This window comes from Clavelina lepadiformis, chromosome 1 (assembly GCF_947623445.1).
Source record: "Clavelina lepadiformis chromosome 1, kaClaLepa1.1, whole genome shotgun sequence".
Taxonomy (NCBI): domain Eukaryota; kingdom Metazoa; phylum Chordata; class Ascidiacea; order Aplousobranchia; family Clavelinidae; genus Clavelina; species Clavelina lepadiformis.
In genome coordinates, this window is record NC_135240.1 from 21,081,589 (window position 1) to 21,101,714 (window position 20,126).

At 35.8% G+C, this 20,126-nt stretch overlaps 3 protein-coding genes across 5 annotated transcripts in view; 1 reads left to right on the forward strand and 2 right to left on the reverse strand.

The window, feature by feature from the left end:
• Positions 1-727: 727 nt before the first annotated feature.
• On the reverse strand, positions 728-6,949 carry LOC143462384 (protein lin-54 homolog). The gene has a single exon (XM_076960529.1). It carries the CDS (start codon positions 3,789-3,791, stop codon positions 1,857-1,859), a length of 1,935 nt encoding a protein of 644 aa, XP_076816644.1. The 5' UTR covers positions 3,792-6,949; the 3' UTR covers positions 728-1,856.
• Positions 6,950-12,690: 5,741 nt separating this feature from the next.
• Positions 12,691-15,252, forward strand: LOC143458597 (NXPE family member 3-like). 2 transcript variants are annotated; one of them, XM_076955393.1, is made up of 2 exons: positions 12,691-13,445; positions 13,679-15,247. In XM_076955393.1, exons 1-2 carry the CDS (start codon positions 13,279-13,281, stop codon positions 14,631-14,633), a joined length of 1,122 nt encoding a protein of 373 aa, XP_076811508.1. In that variant the 5' UTR covers positions 12,691-13,278; the 3' UTR covers positions 14,634-15,247. The 2 variants fall into 2 exon arrangements, with proteins under 2 accessions (XP_076811508.1, XP_076811518.1); XM_076955403.1 differs by having other exon boundaries at positions 13,309-13,445; positions 13,567-15,252.
• A 533-nt stretch (positions 15,253-15,785) lies between these two features.
• The window catches only part of LOC143450011 (cytoplasmic dynein 2 heavy chain 1-like), a 32,975-nt gene continuing 28,634 nt past the window's right edge, over positions 15,786-20,126 (reverse strand). For both annotated transcript variants that reach the window (XM_076950507.1, XM_076950434.1), the window contains 10 exons: positions 19,961-20,071; positions 19,406-19,513; positions 19,131-19,269; positions 18,592-18,797; positions 18,229-18,392; positions 17,778-17,989; positions 17,208-17,356; positions 16,811-17,005; positions 16,585-16,701; positions 15,786-16,446 (listed from right to left, as the gene is read on the reverse strand). In XM_076950507.1, coding sequence (XP_076806622.1) covers positions 16,288-16,446; positions 16,585-16,701; positions 16,811-17,005; positions 17,208-17,356; positions 17,778-17,989; positions 18,229-18,392; positions 18,592-18,797; positions 19,131-19,269; positions 19,406-19,513; positions 19,961-20,071 — 1,560 coding nt within the window. In that variant the 3' untranslated portion in view covers positions 15,786-16,287. The remainder of the gene's footprint in view (positions 16,447-16,584; positions 16,702-16,810; positions 17,006-17,207; positions 17,357-17,777; positions 17,990-18,228; positions 18,393-18,591; positions 18,798-19,130; positions 19,270-19,405; positions 19,514-19,960; positions 20,072-20,126) is intronic.

Sequence of the window (20,126 nt, forward strand, 5' to 3'; positions counted from 1 at the left end):
TATTTAGGAATCAGTTGAACGGAGGGGAACAAACGTTTTTAAAAGCAAAATGTAAAGTTCTCTCAATAACCACCCTGCCAAAAAGGGACGGAGCGCAAAAAATTTCAGACATAAGCCTCAAAAATTGCTTTAAAATATTTCGAAACGGATTGTATTTTCATGTTTATATGTACAGTAGCGGCAGTTTATGGTGTATAATTTTGAAACGTCATAAAGCAAAATATTGTAAGGTCGTCTACTCGCTTAATATTTGATTTTTTCAGTGATAGCTGGAAAACCAAATAAGTAGTCTACCGATAGTTTATTTTTTGTATTCATTTTATGCTGATTATATGCCTCAATAGGCTATTTAGAAACCTTTTCTGCCAAACGTAATTTCCTTGTAAATATCTATTAACCTTACACACAACGAAATTATTTGTGCTGGACAGCAAAACAGCGCGTTTTGCGTAAAAGCACGTGATGCTCAAACTACGTTTAAGGTGGGTTTTGGGTGTGATGTATTTCCGAAAACATAAAATTTCCTGAAAGAATATTAAAGAATCGGAAGCACAGTCTTCACATATTACGCAAAACACCCAACGTAAAAAATGAGAGCTTCAACAGGCAAACAAGACAAAAAAAAAAACGGACAATGCCTGCAGGGGCTGCATTTACCACAAGTCTTTCATCAAAAAATAATTAGAAAGAGCAATGTAAATTTTTGCTTTTGACAGCTTTCGCGATGTCTCCTTAAAACTAAGTTTATTCCAATTTATGAATAACTTGTAATAAAAATCAATAATGTTGTCACAAATGATCAGAAAATGGATTAAAACTGAAGCCTTGTACTTCACAACATGCAATTGAAATCACTAAGCAGTAGAAAATGAAGAATAACATTGTATCAAGAAAACAGTTTTAACAGGTATTATAAGCAATGGATTGGAACTAAAATCTGCTTAATATGACACTGGTTCTGGGTTAAAAACCTTACCACTTCTAGCTGGTAAACTATAATTTTAATATCACTTACAGCTTCCGCAAAATGACTTAAAACCACATTTTATGTTTTTTTCAACAAAAACCATCAGTTGGTGTATTTCAAATGTTTTCATTAAAAATAAGCAACATACATTTTGTTATGTTGCCAAATTTTGTCACAAGTTAAAAATGTAACTTTCTATGGTGCAACTGTAACGTTTAATGTATGTACTTCAAAACCTAGAAAATTCATGGTAGGTCTTAAAACATTTTGGGGTAGCTCTAATTCGTTTTTGTCATTAATCTAGTTATATTGAGGTCAGAAAGTAAGTTCAATGCACAACAACCATTAAAGTAAATGCAAAATATATATGCTTTAACAGCAAATTTAACTTCTGTACAAATGTCGCATAAAAATAGCTTAAAACATTTATATTCTAAATGGTTTGTTAAAACAAATCAAAAATATACATTATAAAATTTTTCAATAACAGTAAATAGCATTTAGAAGTTTTTCACACATTTGTAATAATCTTACATTACGCTTTGGATAGAAGTTGAAAGCTTTGAAAACGGCAGTTGTATGATTTTGAAATGTTATCTGAGTTATTTTACGGTGGTGCATGTTATAGGCAAAAAATTACCCATTACCATTTCTGCCACAATTATTCAGAGTTTGAGTTCATTCAAGGTGAATATGTAAAAAGATAATATTTAATGTTACAAAGAAAAATTATACTCATTACGAAACATAGTGCTGCTATGTCATTTGGATTAAGGAATTGAAATTTAGCAATAAATTGAATCACAACTTTCTGTCTTTTATCCATTTACCTTACTCAAACTTAACAAGGTTAAAGGCACTGTTGGGGACTTTTTTGTATCAAGCATTGTTAAGTCCCTGCATGAGAAACGGTTTTAGCTTTACTTGCGGCCTGAATAATTTGCATTAGACACCTTCCAAATTCCTCCAAGATCATCATTTCTGCAACCGGTATTGAACGATTTGTCTTTTCCGCTTCTTCTGCTTGTGCCAGTAAGCACGTGCAGGTAGCTTCAATAACTTCTTGTGTAAAAAATGTGTATGGCAGTCTTTCGTTGGCCAAGGACTGACTAATTTGGGGCTTTGGACGCACGGATCGTATTTCACCAATTTGTGTCGAAATTCTAGATCGAGCCGCAGCTTGCTGTTGGCATCTGACAGCAGCTGCATCTGCCAGATTCATCAAAGAGTGTTGCTCCAGGTTGGCAGTGCTTTCCCCCTCAATGTTTTTGCAACCAATGCATTTGCACTTCGAAGTGCAAGGAATGCGCGCTTCATAGCATTCACAGTAATTTTTTAAGCATCCTGATCGCTTGCAGTTGCATCCTTTTTGATGTGTTCTATTGTCATCTCGGCCACGTCCAATTTTAGGTCTGAACGCCATCGGATTTCTTTCTAAACAAGACTTAATTGCTTTGGAACGGTCGCCATCGAATTCCAGATTGTTGTGGCAGTTAATACAGTTACATCCATCACAAAAATGGCCATTGGCAAAGCACTCACAGTAAAGCTTAAGGCACATAGACTTAGTGCAATTACATGGCTTACGAATTTTGCCATTCATGGGAACTTTTAGGTTTCCTTGCTGAATCGATAGATTACTGGCTTCTGAAGTTGGGCTCGAACTTGTTTCATTATTTTGTTGAAACATTTGCCCACTTAGTTGCTTTTTCAGTTGCTCAACATATTTTGCTGGCACCATTGCATAGCCCATGTTCCCAGACTGTAAGACAGTGCCTGGAGATATATTTGCAACTGGTTGGTTAAGTTGAAGTGATGTAGCAGGCATTATTAAACGCTGATGTACAGGCTTCTGCTGTTGCACTGGTGTAGTTTGCACTTGTACTTGACTCTGCAGTGTCTGCATGGTATTAGGCGCAGTTTGTATGTTAATAAATGGCTGTACTCTCTGGGTTTGCAAAACTGCAGTTCCAATAGGCAAGGTTGAACTTGCCTGGGTGGCTATGACATTGCTTATACCAGCAACAGACCCATTTGAAGCATTGGCAGTTGGCATGAGTCGTACACACTGCAGCCTTTGCGCAGGCACTTGAAGTTGCTGAGGTTGTTGAACAACAACATTCTGAGGAAACCTTTGAATATTAGACACACTTACTCTATGATTAGGTGCCAAAGTTTGAAATTGGAAATTCGATTTAGCTTGAACTTGTTGACGACTTCCACCTACAAGCTTATTAAAGTTAATTGTTCTTAATGTGTTAGAAGTGCTTGATGAAGAGGCAGGAATCATGGATACCTTCAAGGAGGAATTCTTCAGTGGTGAAATTGGTATCTTAAAGCCACCTTTAATGGGAGAGAGTGTCAGGTTGTTTCCTAATGTTATTGTTTGTAATCCAGTTGTTGTTTTGGTTTGGGTCGTACCAGTTGTAGCCAGCACAGCATGGTTAGTCTTGGCAGCAGATGTGGCAGTCTTTTTAACAATGAACTTCGTCACTACTCCAGAGGTGCCAAGTTTTTGTTGTGTAAGCACTTGTATGGGTTGGCTTACTGTCACCATTTTATTTTGAGGAGTATTCATTGTGGTATGCTGCATTGGGGAATTAAGCACAGGTTGCGCGTCAATCACATCTGCTGAAGACACAACAGCTTCCTGACTTCGAATATTATCGTCCTCTTCCATAAGCATTGTTTCAAGAGCATCATCAGTATCATCATGAACATTGTTTTCACTTATATCCATCTTCTCAATATTCTCGGGATTTGATGTGTCAAGGTCCAACAGATCTTGCAGAGATTCTGGAGGTGCTCTTTCAAATGCTTCCATCTTTCACAGACAATGCCAAATTACAACAACATAAATTTTAGTTGATTTTAAGTACCGGTAGATTAATTCCCAGCCTAAGTGAAAGCATTAATTAAAAAAAAACGTAGGCTTACGTATATCAGAAAATAGCTAGTACTCTATATTCATGTGGTAATACAAAGATATATCAAAAAGAATTACAGTTTTTTTCAATAGTACAATGGAAGCTTGGTAACTTAGCCAAATGAGCCCAATAAATTAATTTCAGTTTTCCAAGGTTACTAGGGAGTATATACAACTGAAAAATATTATATCTATTATAAATTGCATGTATGCACTTCACCAAAAGCTTGTTAAGTTGCTTTGAGTACCTGTGAATTAACCAAAAATGAAATTAGGAGTTTCCAATAATATAAAGCATATAAAATTGTCTAAACATTTTTTGACGTCAAAATTTAATCATATATATATTGAAATATCACATAAAATATACCATATACTGTATACCAAACATATAGCACAAATTTGCAAAGGACTTAGCTATGCAAGTTCAGTTGCAGCCTATATGTGGAAAAAATAAATGTATGGATATATATACATATTGGTTTGGACCAGTTACTGTGTTTTTGTTTGACCTTCTGCATATATTCGTTCGTTAAGAATAAGCTTACAAGATTCAAGTTTAACCAATCAATCTATGTCAATGCAAGTATTCAATATTATAATAATATATGCATTGAAAAATTTTGTACCAATATGTATTAAAAGCATTTTAACTTGATTTTTGATGAAACAGTGATTTCCCTGTTAAATGCCTTTTATACAATTCTATTAAAATTTTAGATTGTATTAACACCAGTAAAGGGCTGGCACCTAGTTAAGTAACTTATACTTAAACACTTATGAAACCACTTTCCAATCCAGCAACAAAATCATAGCATCAATGTTTAAAACCAATTCTTAAAACCATTTAATATTCTTATATTAAATAACTTTTTAAAAAAGAAAATACAAGTATGGTTTTAATAAGGCATGGATATTAGGACAATTTATATGTTAGGGCTTATGTTAACGCCTGCGTCACTTGTGGAAACAATAATACTTTAGTAAACAAACGACAAGAAAATCTATTACATTTTTCTATATTCTGGTTGCATTATTCATCTCAATTGCCTACATTAACTTAACAACTAAGTAAACCCCATCAGGTGTAAATGTCATACAGTCAATAATTTATGAAAAACTTTAGCTGTTATGACAACTAAACATCACAGGCAGATAACTACCGGTAAGCCGGACTGCAGAGTAGCCAATGGCAGTTTTCACCAAGATTTCGGGGATGCAGAAGTAAAATTTTGGTTTGCAACAAACCAGCCGATGTGTACTTGTGGTCGTCATAAGGAAGGTGCAGCCTTTATACCTAACGCGCATGTCATTTAATCCTGCCGGTGTGCAATAACGTTTTGGAAAAAAAATATCCGGTGTGCTCCTGCCATACTCTGTGGTCCGGCCGATAACTAACATAGCACTGATTTTTCAACAACCAGCTATAGTTATGTCATTTTAACCAAATAATTCTCTACAAACTTGTATTAAGCTCATTTGAAGAATTGGACTTTTTAAATTGATTTCCAATTAAAGTTTAACTCTAGGATATTTTCTTTACAATTCTGATTAAGATTTTAACGTAATTTCTTGGTCTAATATTTTGATTTTGCTTTGATGGCAATCTTATCTTATTCCTTTGATAAAATAAACTTTTGGTGACCTAAAAAGTATGTTTACATCATGATCTGGCACCAGTCTGCCATACTGGAAAAGATGACACTTTTTGCAACATCTTGAGGGGATATGATGGCCAAATTCTAGGTAATGAGCATTTTACAGTCAGTTAAAGTTTGTATCAGAGTAGACCAAGTGTGCAAAATCATAATTAATGAGTTTGGGTGCATAAGTGATTTTCTATGCTCACTTTGCAAAATTATCAGTTATGGCCTACCTACAAGGCCAGTATCAAAATAAGCACACAAATAAAAGCTTTTTTACTGTATGCAAAAGTACAAAAGTAAGAGGGATTTAATAACTTCATTCAGTAGGTGAACATGTGTTTAGGCTGAAACACCTGTATGGGAAGCGTGCATTTTACCACCAGGGAGTTTTACGCCAAAAATTATGGTAAATGCTTTACGCCACGCCAATATTAAAACTATAATTATTTTCTGTTGTAATAGGCCTAGCGCCTAGCCTAATATTTAATTTAATGAATAGAGTTGTTTGCAAAGCTTTTGCCATTGGTTGGCTTGCAATTCTTTTATGCTTGTTCTTTGAGACATGATTTTGTGGCACCATCCCAGAAAGGCTACAACTGATATTTACGCCAGTGGCCCAAGTTGTAAGAATCAGCATGTCCACGCAGGCATCGCACTCTTGACTATTGGCAGATAACTGAGGTATTGAAAACAACCCAAAACCAAAAGTTGAAGTTTAAAGTTAGATACATATGTTTTATCAGTCGGCCTATTTTTCTAGACTAAGCTAGGCCTTGGCCTACTCAATATGGTAAGATATTTATCTTCAGAAACTTGTGCAGGATATGGTACTAATAACCCCGGCTGAAATTAGGCAGTTTTTGAAAAATAGGTTAATTATGCACACAAAGACATAAGTTTTAGCGTGATGTCATGCACTGAAGCCTTAATTCTTTGTGTAACAATTATAAATTGACGTTCAAACAAACAGCTTTTCTTAGTTTATTCACTGGTATTATTAATCGGCGTGGCTGTTGAACCTCGTGCGTGCAGTTGCTACACTTTCCACTATGGCTGATAACCTTTGTTTTTAACGTCCAGTATTCAAGTGCACAACCACAAGATTCCTTAATATACTAGGCCCGAGCTACTCAAATTGTGACGTCATTTGGTTGTGCACTTGTATACTAGACCCAGTTTGTACATGGACATGGCCACCTAGTCGCGTTAATGTTTTCCTCGACATAGTTTTCTTTAGACAATGGTACGCAAACTAGAAAAGCTGCTTCGGCCCTCAGGTTCTACAGCTAGGCAGCACACTATGAAATTGCAAACAATGAACTGATGGCCAGAAATTGCAGGTAATTTTAATCAGATCAGTTACTAATTTACTCAATTTTCTATGCTGGTAAAATCAAAAACATTTAAAAAACATTTTAGAACAAGTTTGAGAAAAAGAATGATTCTTAAAAGGGTAATTGGCAAATTTACACAAACAATAATCAGTAACAAACATTAAAGCGACTCGGAACTTCCCGCCCTTGTAGCTCAACAAATTTACGAACTTCTTTTTTCTATTTTCATCTCTCAACGACCATCAGTTCGCTACAACGACTCTATTAGCAAGCGCCACCAACGGCGCATAACACATCTCCTTTATCTGCCACGGAGAGGTGAAAATTAAAAAAGATTTTAGAGAGCAGAGCCTACTGAAAAAATGACATCTCAGTAGAATTTTGCTTCAATTACATTTATTTTATTTAAATGACCAATACATCTTGCTTGGTATGGTATTATAATCTTTATACTGGGACTGCGGAACGATCTAAAGTCGGCGACTATTTGTCACCGACATTTGGCAATAATTCTCGAGCCTTGGTTAATGAGAAAACCGTTGTGCAAGTTCCGATTAACACACGCATTTTTTATTTGTTTTTTTGTGTTGATATTCTAGGTTATTTCCTGCATTTGGAATAGTTCATATAGCATATAGTCAGCGCCAGATTTACATGGTGGAGTGCTCTGGGGCCCAGCTTTGGTGGGACTCTTTCATTAATAAAATTATAATTTAAGCGCATATGTATCAAGTTTAGCTTTATGAACTCCAACACCTATTTGTAAGCCTAATTAGGCTAGCCAGCTGCCGTTATTATTCAGTCGATAAAGAATTGAGCAACTAGCCTATACTTAAAATAAAAGCGTCAGCATGAAAATTTAAAAATACCAATAACCATCACTGTAACATTAGGTTAGCAAGTAAAACTATGTAAAGGCCTAGTTAACATGCAGTGGCGTATTTAGGGCTGCGTTGAGAGAAGCCAAAAGGCTTTAAAATTTGTTTTAAAATTCCCAAGCTTGTTCACTCCGACCAAAATACGCAAAGCGCAAAACTTTTGTGTTTTTACGTCTGAAATACCGCTTTATAGCTATATGGACAATACAGCAACCAATTATAATGTTAATTTCTGATACGCCGTGTAAAACTTATAAACTTAAAGTTATATAAATCGATTTTGAAACGTGGTGCACCCGCCTATTAATCTTCTATTAATTATTAATCTATCATATTAATTTTCTGTGTAGGTTGCAGATGATATACGTAGTCGCAAAGGAAATCCAATAAATGAAAAAGACTGAAAACGTAAAATGGTCTCTCGTTTAAAAATGTTATAGGTTCGTGATGGCCAGGGGGTTTACCCCAATACCAATTATGCCATACAGATTCATACAGATGGCATTGCTTTTGACATTAAAGACCATTTGAATGGATCTTACACTTTGCAAGTTCCACTTATAATAGCTGACACGTATACTTTTGAAGTGAAGCTGGTAGTATCACTAAACGGAATCGAAATCACCGAGCTTGAATTACTGAATTTTCCTCACGCTTTTCCGACATCCAAGTGATTATGTGTCGCGTGATTAAATGTCGCGTGATTAAGTATCCAAGTCGCGTGATCAAATGTCCTAGTGATTATGTGTCGCGTGATTAAATGTCCTAGTGATTATGTGTCGCGTGATTAAGTGTCTTAGTGATTATGTGTTGGTGATTAAGCGTCGCGTGATTAAGTGTCGCGTGATTAAGTGTCGGTACACCGTTTGAGAGTTACCGTAAAACTGCTACAGCAGTTTTGAGTAGCCATCTTATTCTCTTTTTCCACACACAAACGTTTTATTGATTTTGTCAGACTATCAAGTTTCTTTCACAAACGGATGGCTGAGTTTGTCAGTCAGTTTCTTAAACGTTTTTATCCATAAAAAGTCTCAATACTTTTTCAGTATCCACTAATCAATTACTCATCTCCTCTTGAAAACCCACAATAGCTGTTTATTCATCATCACATGTTGTTAGAAGAGTATATGATGTAATAAATGTGGATATTTTAAAAGTATAATGACAATAATACTTCCAAATGCTCTTAAGAAGTTGGATAAAGTGGTGCTCTCTAGATTGTGGATACAACCTCATAAGTAGAGTTTGTAAATCAAAGACATATTTTAGCTCTTATACAATTTAAAAACGACTTCCTGTTGAACCAATGGAATCTAGTGCAAAAGAAATAGCAGTAAACGTCTTCCAGATGCATATTTATTGTTGCGGTATTTTGTTATGTTTCAGTATGATTTTTCCTGTATTCCTTATTTCAAAGTTTGTAGCCTAATTTATATCCTAATATGTCGAAGTTATTCTAGAAACCTTGAGACAGATAGAACCAGTGCAAATCATCATTTGTGTTCTATGGAGTTACTACAACTTGATTGTCGGCTTTAATAGCTTAGTGACCGTATTTATTGCGAACACTTCTGACGTTAGGTAAGTTGATTCATTCGAGATTGGATTTGTATATGCATAACTGGTGTTAAGAGATTTAAAATAAATTTAGTGAAAACGGCTTTTACGAGTCAATGAGTTGTAGCTTTATATACACACATATATTTAGCCAATATGTCATCTCGCAAATCCAAAACACCTATGACCGATTTTTCATGTGACATGCCAGCAAAAAGCGTTTCTGCTTTCAAGTTAAAACTGTATTCTTAGGTGTAATGTACCACCCTTAGACAATAGTACAGTGACAATAGTACAGTAGAACTATTGTGCAATATGATGCAGTATTCAGATAACTTTGACTTCTGTTTCAAGATACACTTACGAGCTTAACACATGTGATGGGTCACTAAGTTGCGTGAATCAATCAGCTTCGACGATTAACTGTGACAATGGATACCACTATGATACATCAATCTTCACGGAAACTGTAGTAACAGAGGTAATCTCTATATGTGTTGATGGTTAATTTGTTTAGGGCTGCAAAAATGCAGAACGTTTGCTTTGTGTTTCAGTTTGACAAATATTTAAACACGGTTTCAACGTCAATGTACTACGTTAGCTTCCTAATCGGATTCATTGTTTTCGGAAATTTTGCGGATGCGTAAGTTCACTTCTAATATCTATTTCTCAACTATTGAAGATATTTTAACTTATAGGCTAGCTTTTATTTTGTATTTTCTGATTACAAAAATAAAGGTATTTCGCATGTAGGCTTATACTCCGTGTGGAGGTATATGTTCGATCGTACCACAAATGAACATAATATATATTGATGAAATATTGTCCTGTTGTTTCTTTCATAGTTTCGGACGCAAATTTTGCAGTTTGCTAACTTGCGTTGGTTTTCTGTGCTGTATGTTTGGGCTCGCTTTCAGTTGACCCATCGCACTTAATATTGTTTTGAGAACGACATAGCAACGTTCGGTTATTGGACCACTATAGGGACATTTGTCTACAGTGAGATTATTTATTGAAGTTATATCGTTGTCATTTAATCAATTTATTTTGCAAAACTTTTACGACAGAAAACAAACAAACTTTCCAAGTCAGCTGGAGCTGTAAGTGTGTATGTTAAAATGTCTTTGTTTTAATAATATAGTCGTGGAGATAGTGGGAAAGAAGTGGATGACATTTTTTGACCTGTTTTATCAAACGTTCTTTGCACTTGGATACATGATTATGGGTGGAATTGCTTACAACTGGAGAGATTAGCATGAAATAACTGTAGGCTAAAAATAGGCAAGTTTTACCATTTTGTAAAAATGCTTTTGGAAATATGTTCGTTCTTTTATGTTTCAGTTTGTTTCCACTCTTCTGGGTCTTTCCTTCCTCCTAATCGCGTTGATTATCCTAGAATCGCCGAGATGGTTTTTCATCAAGAAAAAAGATAAACAAGGAATAAAAGTTTCAAAGCTTCTGGCTCGCATCAATAAAGTGGAACTAACTGACGAGATTTGGCAACGTGCCAATAAAGCAGACAAACAGGTAAAAGCATTTCCAAATTTTCAAAAAGTCAAGACAAGCCAAATGTGTCATTTCCAAGATACACCCGTTTCCACGTTATAATCTATTGTATTACTTCACAGATTTCAGCCGACACTTCCAATGCAACTTCAGCCAAATATACATCACTGGATTTGTTCAAAGCTACTTCATTGGTGACCTTAAATTTCATGTTCAATTGGTTAGTGAAAATCGTTAATCAATATTGAAACACCGTAAATCAGACTTTTGAATCTTGTTATGGTTTATAACCGATTTAAATGATTTTACCTAAGATGGGAAGCGATTATATACCCATCAAAAATGTCCCCGTATAACCTTTCTTTCATAAAGATTGTGCAAGACGTTAGGTTCAGCACTAACTTGAGCCGCGATAACCCTTTCAAAGCGTTTTGGCAATAGTCTGATTACTCCTTTCCCTTCATAAAGGCTAGTCTAATTGTCTTCGCTTCAACCCTCTAGATTCTGGAAACAACCAAATCACAACTGGACGCGAATTGATTGAGTGCAACGCATTCGCATGACTTTCATCATAACGCGCACTGTTTTGTTTGGAATGGTTAATTTTTTTTTTTCTATAATGTTATTGCAAACTAGATTTTGCAATCTATTACAAACTAGATTATAACAACTACCAGACTCTCTTCCTTTCAAGATTTCAAGATTCACCACACTCTCCCTTTCAAGATTTATTTTTCCGCGTGGTGTCGCTCACGAACCATAAACTAAGGCAATTGTCTTAATGGCCTTAAGAATTGCCTTAAAGTTCTTAGGGTGGCGAATTCTTAGGGTGGCGACTCTATACTACTTACATTGGATATTGTATATAACGTAATTTTCTTCTGTGACCGTGACCCGGGATACTGAAATATTGTACATGCTCAACTAAAAACCTAAGTATACTATCAAAAAATGTTTTTATAATAACTATGAACGGCCTAACAAAAAATAAAAATGACGGATGAAATGTATTATATTACTTGTACGAAACGATTTGGTATATTTTAGGCTAATTAGTGAGACTTGAGAAAAGAAATTCCAGAGATTCGCTCAATGCTTGAATCGAAACGCAGAGAAAAAATTGCCTGGCACAAAACACTGGAAAGAGTGAACAAAAGTGACACAGTCATTCATCTTATCAAACGGTGGCCTAATTCATTCTTCCATTGTTAGAGTGTATATAGTAACCGTAAACCAACTTCAGCTGCAAAAAAGTAAATGGATAAATAACAAAGAAACCGTTAATCAACTTTACAATTTGAATAAGTAGCCAGGGTACGGTAATTAACCAGCTTCAAGTATTGAATAAGTAACCAGCTATAGGGAACAGGTAACCAGCTTCACGCTGGTAGCAAATTCACCATTACAATAAATAGTACAGACAATTAAGTGATAAACCGAAACCAGTAAATGATTTAGAGATGTATTTACAAGCACATGTCAGAAAGAACGAAGGAACGATTGAAAAACGAACAAACATGTAAACTGATGGCGACGGCGTTATGACTGAATTAGACCTACAGGTATGGATAAATGTTTTTTATTCACCCTTCAAACAAAGAGTTGCTATCGAAATAGAATAAGGTTTAATCATTGTCCACTTTTTACCTTGTTGGCTCCTAAATACGCTTTACAGCGATACCATCAGCGTGATAGGAAAGCATGCGAGGGTACAGCAACTTCGTCACTTTATTAAATATACTTATCGAAAGCAATCCTGCAGTCAGTTAAAAATCTAATCTAAAGAAATTCAGTTGATGAAGACATATTACAAGTTAAGTTAACTGTTGCTGCTAAATATAAATAATGTTTGGTTATAAGCTGAAGTAACACAGTCACTTATATGCTTAACTATAACTTAATTGTTTTCAATATCAAAGAAAAACTAAGCAGAAGCCATAATGTTGCAAAACTGTTTGAAATTGTTTATGCAGAAAAAGCAATTATTTGCCGTTGTCGTTGCCGCCTGCTTCTATGTGGTTCTGTTTGCAAGCACATATTTGAACCAGTCAATAGAAAATAATATTTCTGTTAAACAAAATTATCCCTTAAAACTTTTACCCGCATATGTCATCCCGCCCAGTGAAAGTTTGGATCCATTCTCTGCTTATTATGGACTTATCTACAAGGACAAATATGGTCAGCCTACTCGTATGGCGGGGATGAAATCCTGAATCCTGAAGCTTTTACATGGCATACATCAACAGTTAGTTTGGGGACAAACGTTAAAAACTTCAAAGTAGGAGATACTCTGGTAGCTCATTTACAAGCAAAGGACAGATTGAATGGAAACAAAACATTTGGAGGTGATTACTTCAGAGCAAGGCTAATTCGAAAGGCACCAGACGGAGCATTGACAGATGGAATTGCTTGTGACATTAAAGACCATTTGAATGGATCTTACACTTTGCAAGTTCCGCTTTTAATGGCCGGCACGTTTACCTTAGAAGTGAAGCTAGTATTGTCACTGGAAGGAATTGCTGGGTTGATAGATTTTACTTCCATGCAGAATCACAAAGGACATAACTATTCGGCAACTTTACAAACGAAGGAAATTGTAGAATGCAATGTGAATTTAAATATCTACAACGGGTAAGTGCGAACCAAATGTAATATAATTGCTTGTTTACAGCCAGCTTGCTTCTACAGCAGGGTATCACAAAATCGTGTTTAATGTATTAAACTTTGAGAAAATTTCTCCATATTGCTTTAGAAATGTTAGCTGGGAAGTACTTTTGCTATAAGATGAAGTGGACATTTACTGTAAGAAATTGCGAAAATACTCATCATTGCTGCTTTTCATATGCTGGCGTTTTGGTGTGCAGATACGAAGACAAGCTCATGTGTGACTACGGTAATCCCAGAAACGGAGAAACTTGGTTTTGCAATTTACCACCTTCAGGAAAGTGTTCACCAATTACTTGGATGATTAATAATTATGAACTCAACAAACCACCGTATAATGAAAAATTGCAATTTCCGAAACGCTACGGCACTTTGGCAGAAATTATAGGATCAGGAATACAAGTAAATGTTTTCAATGGAATGGAACACAACGAGTCAAGCACTTTTCATGCCTCGTCGCCATCGGTCTATTTGCACCAAGGAAATTGGATAAGGACATTGGACTCAAAAATAATTGAAAGTAAACAAGATTTTCGAATGTGTCTGGACCGCAAAGAAGTTTATATGTTTGGTGATTCGACAATCAGACAGTTTTTCTATAATTTTGCCAACAGATTTAGTCTAAATGTTTATGGTCCAGATAATAGTATAGTTTGGCAACAACCGAAAACAGCACGAAGTAAAGATGGCAATAGTAATATAACGCTATACTACAGAGCCCATGGACCGCCTCTTAGAAATCCAGGTCCTCCAAGTAGCCGACCTTATATAAGTGATTCCATTGATGGAATTCGAGTTGCTAAACGAGGTCAAGTTTACGTATTCTTTAACATTGGGACGCATTTGATAGATTATGAAACTTCTTTGTATGTCCGCCGTTTGTCGGGATTCAAAGAAGCCATTGTTCGACATCACAAGTCTTTCCCAAACACTAAGTTTATTGTTAGAGGAATGAACGTAGTCGAATCGATTGAAGAATGGCTTATACTGAGATATGAAACGTTATTGCGAGAAACTTTTAAAAATATGTCAAATGTGTTTTATTTAAACTTATGGGACTTCACTACAGTGATGCCCCTAGATGATTATCATCCAAAAAGTTTCGTTTTAGAGAAGCAAGTTTTGCTTTTGTTCAATCTTATTTGTGAGATATAAACTAAAGGTTTAACAATTTTTGTTTCGTAACTTTTTTTAGTTGATAAATAATTATTTACAAAGTATGTCGTTAATTATTAACAAATTGTATCGAGTACATTGTTGTTGCGTCATGTATGGAAATTTCATTGTATTGTATTATTTTTGGCATATTTGCAAACATCAACTTATAGAAATAAAAAATATTTTCAATATAGCAAAGCAAGGAAGTATATAATCAGCAAATGGCCATTTGTTGCTGAGTTAGTTGTTGGTCCAAGCTCATTGTTCAATTGTTACAATTTTCCTACTGTCATAGTTAACCTAATTTAATTAATTGCTCATAGTGCTTCATTGAATAATATTAAAAGAAAAATGTATTCATATGCAGTATGAATGCTGCTGGCTTGGCTGGTTGCCTATATACAAGGGGAGCCGCCGCTTTCACGAGTTTATTTTTTCACACTTGGATATTTTTTAACTATTTGTAACTCTAGTTCAGGCGCCGTCAAATAAGTAAAAACTAAGAGCTCTACACTGTAATCAGAGCGCGGTATGTTTGGTATTGTTTATAGCCTTGAAATTACCCTAGCAGTCGCCGCGTTTAGAAGTTCCAAGTCGCATGACGATATTTTATAATGTGTTAATTTAGTGTCTAGAGCCGTCTAAAATGATATATGCAAAATTTTCCAACCACCCCTAAGCCACAAATAGAGATATTATGCCATTTTCAGGTGATGACTGCTCTTTCACGTATGCGACAAGAAACAAATCTTTTTTGTTTATCACGTATTGCCTTGAAAAACATTTTTAACTTTATGAATGAAAAATACAATTACAAAAGTTGCAAAGGCAGACTTACAATAGGCTGGTTTACTATTCATTATATTTGATGCATACACGGACGACCTAGCGATCTCGTACTCGAAAAGGAAATGGGACACATTGGGGGAGTCTAACCAGGTCTTTTTAAACATGACTTATAGATACTGTACAACACTTTCAGTTAAAATGTAAAATGTTGGTATTCCTACTTACGGTTCTATTATTTCTAAAACAACTAAATTCTTAAACATCAGGCTTGCAAATACAATTTGCTGACTTGATCATATCCCCACGTTTAAGGAGGAATGAATATTTTGACCGACAATACTTAACCAAATAAAAAAAACACACACTTTATGGCTTTTTTACTTTATAGAACAATGTAGCGCATACAATAATATTCATTTACTAACATTCATAAATCAAAAGTAACTATCCTACTTTAATACGAACCAGATTAATCCAAACAAGATATAAAGTATTGCTATCAGGTTGACAATCAAGCATTGAACAGATTTGCACGTCTAATCAAAGTTCATAGTAAAAAGCAATTTTATAGAAAAAAAACAAGCTATAGTTTCTAGACGTTGTGCGTGCTAAATGAAAACGATTTACAAAAAATAAAAATCGTGTCAAGCGTAAAAATACATTACTAATCATTTTCGGTATGTGATACTAGCCTATATTATAAAGACATTTAACGCAGTAAAAATAGATCATGTCACGTTAACTCTACAACTAAATACAAACACCACAGTGTTCAGTAGACACACACAAGCTATAACCATAAACTAGCTGTGCAAGTCCAACTGTGCAATTGAAAACATCAAAACGATAGCAGAGAGCTACTCTAGTGTTGTTGCAGCAGTAAGGCAGCCCCACTCTGTACCCAAGTCATGTGCTGGCCTCCACAGGGTACGTCAAGGCAGGTGACGATACTTTCACGAGTGGGACTGGTGTAGATCGGCATTGATATGGTCTCGTTTGAGTTGTACGGACTAGTGGCGTCCTAAACATAAAAATAACAGTTTATCACTTACGAGGCAACAGCAAGCAGCAATTACTTCTCAATTAATCATTTCGCTCTGTCATATTTGGTCTGAACGTAAAAACTGTACAATGTGTTCAAGATCAAAAATAGTTTTACCTTTGCTATCCAAGCCACATAACACGGAGGAACTGCAGACACAGTTGCCGAGTTCCTTTGACTTTCTGAAAGCCGCATGCCGTCAAAAGAACAACCTTCTAACAGCAAGTTTCCAATCTGAACAAATAACAGCGACAATAGGTCATTATTTCAAAACACAAATTTCAACTAATTTAGCGAAGTGTCCTGTGATTTCGTGCGTGCTCATTCATTAATTTATATTGACCTTGACATTGCAATTCGACCCCGAAATTTGACCTTTCCAAGAACAAGTGAATTTCAGTTCATCCATCGACATTTTACTATCTCGAGCAGTCTTTTGACGAACAGCATTCAAGAAAGTGTTAGGATGAAAGAGGTCAGCAAGATTTAGTTCATCTGATCCCAAAAGTGATCCTCTCTGCGCTTTCTCCTCCCATCCCTAACCATGATAATATTTTAATGAGCCCCTTTCGCTCGAGTACCGATTAGAATTAGAACGATTGGAAGCGAATTTTAGCAACAATATTGATATCGGTTAATTGATTTGCAGTTCCACAACGAAATGAACCAAACCGTAGGTACAAGTGGCTAAACAATGACAACACCAAAAACAAAAGGCGTATGAAAACTTTCTTCGTTACCTGAAGCGCCATCGTCTTAGCAACCAAGGCGTGCAAGTACTGCATTGGGTCGTCTGGACCTTCCCACATGCTGTGCCATTGAAGGGGTGTCTGTTGCTGTAATATCGAGTTGGCAAGCTGATGAACCTCCTTGGTAAGAAGCTGAGTGCCTGATTTGGAAAGGAAAGTTTCATAAAAATGGTTAACTTAGTTGGACTTATTGAGTCTGGATATTTGAAAGCAATTTACAGATGATTGGTTCAAGTCAAGAAAGTAACGTTAAGATTTTAAACGCGCGATTGAAGCGTTATAAGAACAGTAACATCAACTCATTTTAAGTTTTCACCATGCAATCTCATTTCCATATGTGTAATACTAAAATAGTTTAGATTGAAAATCTATCTTTGACATTTGTGGTAAGCAGTCCTTGCTGTAAACTCAAAATAAAATAAGAAAACTTTAAATATAAACAAAGTCGTACAACTTGTAGAAAACAGGGCAAGCTTGTATACGCTAACGATAATCTTGACGAAAAACGAAACTATTAAACAAATCTGATAATGTTAATTGACAACAATAAACCACACTAACCTCTCATTACTTTGCTTAGCGCTGAAAGAGTCTGATGCACTTTCTGTACAAGTCTAATTGCATTATAACGTTCCAACAGAACAAATTGCAAGATTGGAGAATCATCTGACAAAGTCGGCATTTCAACTTTGGCGTGTATCACGCTGCTGCTGCCTTGGTTCAATCGCTTCCAAAGCTGAAGTATTGGCCCAAGTTCGGACTGCCAAGCTTCCCTGAGTATCAATGGAAAAACACTAGTTCGATAAAATGGACTCATAACATATGAAGAAGTAGTTATTGGCGAGATCAACCCTGACGCAATCTAATAAATAACTACATTAGTTAATGACAAAGCTACCAGAAAGCAAATTGACTGAACAATTTTGCCAGTTATTTATTTTCCAAAATAAAACGCAAAAGTAGTTAAATCGTCCAAGTTATCGGATCTGTACATTTGTCTTGCGAAACTTACCTGTCGAATTTTGCTCCAGCTTCAACCGATCTCATGAGAGTCTTCAGCTGAGAAATTACTTTCTGAGAGTTGACGCGCTGAGCTGATCGTTCGATATTCGCTGGCAGACCAAAGTAAGTCGGGGCATCGTCCTCAGGTAGTTGCTCGATTAGGTCTTGATAATCCTAAAAGATACGGAAAAGTCAAAATGTAAATGTTTTCAGGACGTTTGCGAGCGCTCTTCGATGAAGTTGGCCAAAATTGTATACTTAACAGAAAAATCATGTCAAACTATACAAAATATGTTAATAAACATAAACGACGTATAATATATATAAGTAGTCTTTAGCATATCAATTGCAGAAAGAGTTTTAAGCTGAATACCTTTATATTGGTGGACTGAGGAAGCGTGATGTTGGCCACCAGTCGTTTTCCGCGACTTCGTGATGACGAACCAGACAGCAGCGTCGAATCAAAGTACTGACGTAAATATGACGTCATCACCCTCATGTCAAAAATGTTATCTACTCGGCCGCCGTAGATTGCGTTTTCCATCAGACCGTGCATGAACTCCCACTGCACCTCTTGAGCTGAAATGGACGTTGGGAAAGTGAGTTGTCGTTCTAGTGAGAACGTTTTATTGAAAACAAAAGAAAACGAGAAAAAACGAAAAAATACAAACAAAACAACAAAAAAGGCAAAGTCACACTTCAATGAAAGTCGGAGAGTTTCTAACTCAGTATCTAGAAATTCTGCAATTAATTATGTATTCGTTCCGTTATTTTCTTTTAAGTTGAAAAACATAAAATATGCTGGAACGGGTTAAATGACATGTTCCAAACAATGCTTCGCTTCTGAGCCTACAACTACGTACTAAAGAGTATACTACCCCAAATTAATAACTTTACTTTTTGCAGAGCTACCTGCACAAAGCCGATCGGTTATGTCTGCTGCTGCTCTCAGATCACCAAGTGAGAACTCGTAGAACTTGGTCCAGCCTTGTGGAATGAAGTTTCGACGTTCTTGCAGTACAGCGTGGAACCAGGCAAGGGCAAACAACGCCTGTGTAGGAAATGTGTACTGTAGGTCAAACATACCAAAATATTCAATGTAAGTTAAACCTGTTAGGCCTACCCAATTGTTTTAATCCCTTATCATATGATTATACGTTTCATTATAACCGATGTCAAGAGTATACCTGAGATCTAGTGACTGACGATTTAGAAGACTTAGATCCTCGAGATACGAACTCCGGAGTCCAATTGTCGTAAGTTCGAAATAAATTCTTCTTCACGCCGGGCGGGGCCTATGAATATGACAAGTATAATGTTCATGGTTTAGGACCTTTTCACTTGTCTGTCGTAAACGATGACGTAGGACAGACTCAATTCTTTGACGGCTTAAAAGTTGCGTAAATTAATGTTTGAGAAGCTGTCACGATTCCACGGAATAAAATCTACGTTCAAAGTTATTTTCCTGAGTTCCTTGTTAACCTGCCTTGAAAGTTATAAACAGTAATTTAAACCTAACCTAAACCTGTCTTCTTATTAAACTCTCAACTTCAATTCAATCCCAAAGAACTAAAATAAACCTTTCACTGATCTTTTCACCTAATCACCGATCTTGAACAACGGGCTCCATGGGCTGCATATACGTTGACCTAGTCATTTTCTTTGATTAATCTGACGCATAGCCTAAGCTTTTATTTCTGTATTGAAATATTATATCGTCTTTATTTGTTATTATTAATTACTTCGTAGGTGACTTTGAGACTTGATTGAAGCAAGATAGTTGGAAACCTCGGATGAACTTCTGAAGTCAGCCAAAGACGGAAGTTTTCGTGTGGCGAAAGTGAATTCAATTCCTGAACATTTCTTTATGATTTAAACCGATACAAACCCACTTACTTATAACATTTT